The 7272-nt window shown below is 39.8% G+C and overlaps 1 protein-coding gene across 4 annotated transcripts in view; it reads right to left on the bottom strand.

The window, feature by feature from the left end:
* tei (irregular chiasm C-roughest protein teiresias) overlaps positions 1–7272 on the bottom strand; it is a 289615-nt gene continuing 282343 nt past the window's right edge. For all 4 annotated transcript variants that reach the window (XM_087342789.1, XM_022079783.2, XM_022079785.1 and 1 more), the window contains one exon: positions 1–2484. In XM_087342789.1, coding sequence (XP_087198915.1) covers positions 2236–2484 — 249 coding nt within the window. In that variant the 3' untranslated portion in view covers positions 1–2235. The remainder of the gene's footprint in view (positions 2485–7272) is intronic.

The raw sequence follows: 7272 nt of genomic DNA, 5'->3' as shown, positions 1-7272 counted from the left end.
TTTAAATTCACAATGTAATTTTATTGGACGTATACAGTGATAACACAAATATCTTTATTTTGGTGTCAGTTTTAGATACTTTATACATATTCACTTATACTGTATTATATTTTATACACAAATTACTGAGCTTTTAGATAATCTTCATTTATGAACAGTTAATTTCTTAAACCATGTATAGGCGAAATTTTTATATAACGTTGCTCTCAAATTCACTTCTTCACTTCCACAATAAGAACCATGCACACGGCAGTGACTGAAGTTATACTTCTCTGTAGGATCGAGTCTCTTGATATTTGTTGTAGGCAACTTCTTATCGTCAGTCTGATACACGTACACATTTTTACTACATTATGTCTTGTCTACATGAAAACATGTAATTTTATACACTGAATGCAATAACGAATTCATCTGCAGATTTAATTGACTTATTCTGTTATTTCTGTGTTTAAAATTCTTCTGTATCATCATAAACATAGGTACACTCTACTTCGATACAAGTCGACTAAAAGCAGAAACTTTGAATATTATTATCCAATATGACAAACTTGCACTGTCATATACGGCGAACATAATTTCAGCCACATTTTCACATTTATTTCCTGTAATACGTTAGCTTGACAGAAGGACATGCTCTTGAAGTTAGGTTTCCAAGCTTCGTAATACTCATCAGTTGCTAAACCAAATCCAGCAAAGAATAAGTAACGTCACTTGAATGACAAGCAGTCAATATGAAGTTAACTGAAACACGCAGTTACAAAATAAGTCGGAATCCTGCTAGATATGTTCTTAATAACTTACATCTCGACTCGATCCTGTTATACCCGATCGCCTGAAACATCATCTCGTAGAAGTGCATAAGCTACAGAATTCTTAGATTCTGAATTCTTGTTACACAGCCGATTAACAAAAATGGTTTTCACGATAAGGATGATAAAATTCATTTTCATTATTTTCCACAGCGTGATCACATACAGATATAAATTATAATATAACTAACACTAATAATAGGCTGATACGTTTGGAAACTGTAGGGACCTACCGAATCCATAATGATAACGAAGACGATACACGTGATATACGAAAGACGAATAAATACTTAGCAGAGTGAAAAAGAAAATAACATTCCTGGAGAACCTTTAAGCGTTATCCATCACAAAGCCACACACTAAAGCCAAGTGTTGTTGGCGGGAAGTCAAAGCCTCACGATCTACTGATACCGCGTGAGTTTATTTCAAGGAAATTCCAGCTAATCTTGCATGTGACAATGTAATTTGTGTCAGCAGTGAGTATGCGTGTGACTGAAGTTCTTTACGCGACCGAGAGATGTTGATCGGGAGACTTCTGACTCCGGTCAGATTTACCTTCGGCCATCGTTCTGTTGGGCAACGTTCAACACTTCGAAGAAAGCGGCCACAGAAATCCACCTGGCGGTAATGAACTTATTAACGGAGTTTTATTCATTCTTACACATCCGTTAATATGAAAGAAATGTCCTAATTTACCCATGATTTTTGGGGTTCAACCACAGAAATTACTGAATACCTCTTAGTTTTCGTAATGTTGCAGAATCTTGTGTTTACTTCTACTGCCTTAAACATCATTAGAGTTGCGTTAAATAATTAAATTAAATACTAATAATATTATTACGGTCCTATCTACACCTGCTTTAGGACAAATCATCCTTGATTTGAAACTGTCACTACGTTAACTTCTACCAATCACGCATGTATAAAGAAATGAAAGTGAATATATATCAGACTTAATCTGACGATCGCATATTCAATACAAAAATATATTTTATTTAATGATAAACACTGTCCATTTCAAAATAATACGTATTCAGTGTAACAAACACAACACGTACACACAGCATCGTTTCCAAAGAATGCATGGCGTGTTGTTACGACAATCGCGTTTTGTTTCAGAATTTGTTGTTGAAGCATGACTCAGTACGCATGACTTTGTGTTGTCATTGTTCCGTATTTCACCAAAGGTTTAATTTAATCCCACGTAGATTAGGCATAATTATACATTTACGGTTTTTCCGACGGAATTGTCATAGGCCACGCTTTAGCTGTATGCAGCTTATTGAAAACAATTCTTCAGCAAACCACAGGCAGTGAGATACTATAAGTACTCAGTCACAACAACAAAAACAACAACAACAGAAGGGTATTTTATTAATTTCACAATGGGGTTCCTTTTTTACACAGAGGGATTTGCGGACTGATTTTAAATCAAGTTGGTGGCGACAAGCCACGCGGACAGGACGTAGAGAACGGTGGCTGCAGCTGCAGCTGTCACATGGTGCGCTCTGGCGGCGGCTACTGAGAAACTGCTGGCTCTCGTAACATTCAGAGTAACCGTACCCTCAGCCAGACCTCTCGGGGATCGAACCAGGAACACGTACTCTCCCTGGTCGCTTTCTGTTACCATCATGAGAGTCAGCACAGCCTGGTGGCAATACTCAGAACTTCCAGCCTGTAAGGGAAAAAGAAAGGGAACTGTATTGATTTCCACATACACGGGTTCGCAAAATACATGGAACGTAGCATACTGGTATGTTGTTCCCAGTATATGCCGCTTACAAGTTCCCGAACTTTACACAACCGCAGCGAACTGTTACTCTGTGTTTATTGTGAACAGATTCTACCTACACAGTTATCTGCACAGCACTGTACCAGCAAAAGGCTAGTGTTTGCATATGCAATAAGTAGCAGATGTACATAAGGAACTTGAGAGAACAGGATATCAAAAATCCAAAGTCTATAAACATTTATTCAAAAAGAACACAGAGTTTAATAAGATAAATTATATTTAGGCTAAACATATATTTGTCGCTGTAAAGGATACCTTACTGTCAGTCAAGTTGAAACAGATGGTTTCATGTTCTAATATTTTTGAAGCATCAGTTTTCTTTGTGGTTGAGAGCTAGGTCACTTCGTGAACGGTATTTCAGACGGTCTCCACTTTTTGTCTCTCAGCTCATACGTCGGTTCCTCCACTTTACACCGTTAGTCTATTTTCGCCTCAGTGACTCGCTTTCTCGATGACTGAATCTCGTAAAACTGCGTGTGTCGCAAACGGAGCTGTTTTCCGCTAGGTCCCAATAACTCAACTCGTCCGATATGAGGGGATTGAATGCGCTTTCTCACTGGATTGTGTTGCTGAGAATTACGGAGTGCAGTGACAGGGCGATTACTTACTGGCGAAATAGCAACATAAATAGTGAAGACCAAGTCGCTCAGACGAGAATGTTGAAGGTCCTGACATTCACCACTAGCTTATAGCTGGCCTGTGCAGATACTGGAGCTTCATAATTTGTGCTTCTCACCAAACACTCTTAGAATGATCAAATCAAGAACAAGAACATGAGCGGGGCATGATGTAGTTATATCTGGATTTGTCGATATTGGTCTTCTGGGTAGTAACGCTCTGTGGAATGTAGGTAGATACCAACGTTTCGGAGGAACATACTGCCTCTATTTCCAGGGCTTCAGAGAAATTACTACCGAGAAGATTAACATGTAGATCTTCAACAACGTCAGAACCTCAAATGTCATGTAACTGGGTTTGGTGATGTTTCGACAATCGTAAATAAATAGCGAAGGCGAATACAACATTGACTAAAACATCAACGAAGAATGACATTCAAGATCAAAGTTCCAAGTATCGTAATGTACCGCGTTTCGCTGTGCCTCTCCTGCGAGGCTCACAGAACGAGTACAACTTTTGTGCACGTAAATCCGCAGGCTGTGTACATAGCCTAGTGACGTTGCCCTCCTCTGCACTGCAAAGCCAGTCGAGCTGAATGACTACAGGTCAGAGGACACTTGATGCACTCGCAGTTGCCAGCATATAAGCTGCTGGATCAATCTGATAGTCAGAGCTTCATGGCACAGATGCGAAATTGCCACTCACTCAGCCGTGAAACTATTTAAGGCTGCATCATACGTCCCACCTATAACTTGCTGGTTTAACCCCAAAACACCGCGTATATGGGCATTAAAACAAGAGCTGACTGCAAACCCGGAGGCTCTTTAACCATAATTGAAATGCAGCACCTCTGTCTCCAACGCAGACGGCCTTCTCGTGCCTGACCAACCTTACCCCTACCTGTCCTAGCACTCTGGAAGTCGCTGACTGTCAGTGGCTTATCAAAATGGTAAAATGTCTAATTAGGAGTTATTCGGTTCGAATTCTGTACCTCCAAGAAAACACAACACTTCGCTATTACGAAGATAAGATTGTAAATGTTGTTTAAAGAAATTGTAGCAGTTTAACCTTAGAATTATACTAAACATAAAGAAGTTCAGACTTATAGACGGATAAGTGCCACTAGGCCTAAAAAGATTAACATTAGTACTAACGTTGTATGTGTAATATAAGGCAGTGGAGACCTGGGTCTGCATTACCTGAGGGCTCGCATTAGCCCACATAGCTTTCCCTCACGTGCGCACGTATACAGACTGTGTCGTATACCCGTGTGTTACGATACCATTAAGATTAAGTTACATCATAATAAATGTTAATTAACATTTTCCTAAAGGATACATAATAAGGATGGAAGCTTATGTTGTGTTAAGAGGCATATTGCCTTAGGCAAAACGTTTATAGCACAGATTTTTCCTTACTTCGTATCGTACAGCCCGTAATATAAAATTCTAGGTAAAATTAAACAATAAGAAAAATGTTTTTGTGTCACGTGATCTGTGATGTGTCCGACTGGCAATTTCTTTTCTATGTCAGATGGCCATGCAGACCGACCATGTTTGTTGCCAACATTCAACCTCCAGTTTATTTAGCTTTTATTTGATTTTGGGTTTATCATGTGGGTTATCCTTACATAGAAATCAATTTTTATGTAGTTAAATGTGGATTTTTATTTAGTTAGTTCAGTTGTTTATTTATTATATAACACTGATACATACAAAGAACAATGGCCTTTCTGTTTCGATATTTCGATTTACGATATGGCTCCCGTAGGGCCACATATTTTATATTAGCGATAAATTTTCGATTAACGATGTTTATATCACATGGCCCCCAATTTAATGTGTTTCTTATTTCATATTTCCTATATTCGATTACCGATAACTTCAATTAAAGATGGTTTTTGTGCAACCAAATATTATTAGCCAAGTGACCACTGTATGTGCAGTGTTGAATTATACACAGTAGAGAGACTAACTATGACGGATGTTCCTTTCAGTAAATTGAGACTTTTACAGAACGAGGACTGGGATAATCAACAACTGTGGAGTGTGAGAAATGAGAGCATATGAACATGGGAAACTCCTAGACGTAGATGGGTTATGAATAATAAGACGCTGGAGCTGGAGTAGCCTGCTTTAAGGAACTTCATCGGCATTCACCGAAGAATCAACAAGAAAAGACACGGAAGACATAAGCGAGAACAGTTAAAAAAGTTAAAATCAGATTAAGTTCGGGAAATACTTATTACCATTCAGTACATAACATTTCATATTCACGTCGTCTATCTAAACGCGTAGTGTAAGATTGAGGTTTTCACAGCGTGAGTCTGAAGATGAATCGCCCTGATGACGGAGGCAGTATGACCTCTGAAACGTCGGTAAACATCTACCAGACTACACAGCGCAACAACCCAGAAGACAGAAATCATTAAACACGTAGTGCTTGAAACAGGCTTATACAATGCTATAATGCTATTTGTTTTGTGCGGATATGAATCCTGGATTCTCGCCCCAAGGGAACATACTAGATTGAGGGCGTTCGCAAACTGGGAATTGAAGGACATATCTGGACCTAAGAAAGAGGAAGTAAAGGCATGTTAACGAAAGTGGAACGAGCAGTTCCATAATTTTCACTTTTCACCCAGCAAGCTTTCGGCGATCAAGTCAAAGCCGATTATGTTGACGGGACATGTTGCACGAACAGACGAGTTTGAAAATGCGCAAACAATTTAGATCGGAAAACCTGAAGGGAAGAAACCACTTGGGATACAGGGGTTGAAGTGACGACAATGTTCACATGTACCTTAAACAAACTGGGTGTGGAGTGGATTCTGCTGGCTCAGGTAAGTGTCCAGTGGTGGGCACTTGTAAACACCGCAAAAGCACATTTTAAAAAAAGCACATTTTAAAAAAATCACCCTTCCTCTTTGTAAAATTGAGACAAATTTGTCACACAGATATTTGTCCTCCAAATGCCCCCCTCATTCAAAAACAGAAATCGTACCATCAAATGCACGTTTCAGGCCGTTCTCAGTCTCCAATTGAAGGTAACCCCTTGGACACAGAAGGGCGATTAACGTCATAATATCCCTGGGGATCTCGTGGACCGGGTGATCGATCGCTTTATCGGATCTATTGCCTCAGACACACAGGACTTGGCCTTAGAGACGTTCAGACATGATCCAACTGTTAGGAGCTTCGTCGCACCAGATTCTCGGATCAGTGCGTGGACCAGTGTTCCTAATTTGCGGCCTCCGTCGTAATGAACGGGATTATTGTATCAGTACCCGTGTCATTTCTCAGTAAAGAATCTGTCTCCTGTGCTTTACAGACATCACATCAGATTTGATGCCTCGTTCACCCGCTCTCTCATGTGCGAAGGGCTTCGAAAATTTTGCCATTTAGGCAGAAGAGAGTTTCTGGGACACGTAAGAGAATATAAGGCTCGCCCCCCCCCCCCACTTAATGCAGTTAGGGCGATTAAATCAAGAAGCGTAGGACCTAAGGAAAACGAGACACTGTCGGACAAAACTCCAATGCGTATAACGTTTTTGTTTCCAAGTATAATGAAAATAACCCATCCGGAAAACACATAAAATTGACAAAAATAAAGTTTTCCCTGCTCCTTAACGAAGCACTACACCATGCAGACGTATTGGGGAGTGGAGGTATAGATCTACGTCTAGTTGACCTTTGCATGGAATGAGGCGTGCTGTTAGCTTCATATCCGGAATGCTTTACGGGTTTAATCACTGGTCCAACGTATCCAACGAGAGCGGGCAAATAGTTCTGCTATCCAATCACTGTCTCTTATTGTTCTTCCTGTTAAGATGCATTTACATCATAGAAATGACGAGGAAGAACCTCGTGACTGAACAACAGTCCATTATTATGTGACACGTAAAAACATTTAAGTTAAAAGTATCATTAGTTTTAATGACAATGCTTCTCATGCTGTAAACATTGAGATCAGTCGTTGTGATGACAAATGACCGAAGTAAAACATGCAAACTCTGAATTTACTTCCTGCCTCCATACATGTTGCCTATGCTGA

The sequence above is a fragment of the Zootermopsis nevadensis genome, unplaced genomic scaffold (genome assembly GCF_977971745.1).
Source record: "Zootermopsis nevadensis isolate Lab colony 2312 unplaced genomic scaffold, Znev_1.0 Znev_ptg000004l, whole genome shotgun sequence".
Taxonomy (NCBI): Eukaryota; Metazoa; Arthropoda; class Insecta; order Blattodea; family Termopsidae; genus Zootermopsis; species Zootermopsis nevadensis.
The sequence above is the reverse complement of the archived record's forward strand: the minus strand, read 5'-3'. Positions and strand labels throughout refer to the sequence as shown.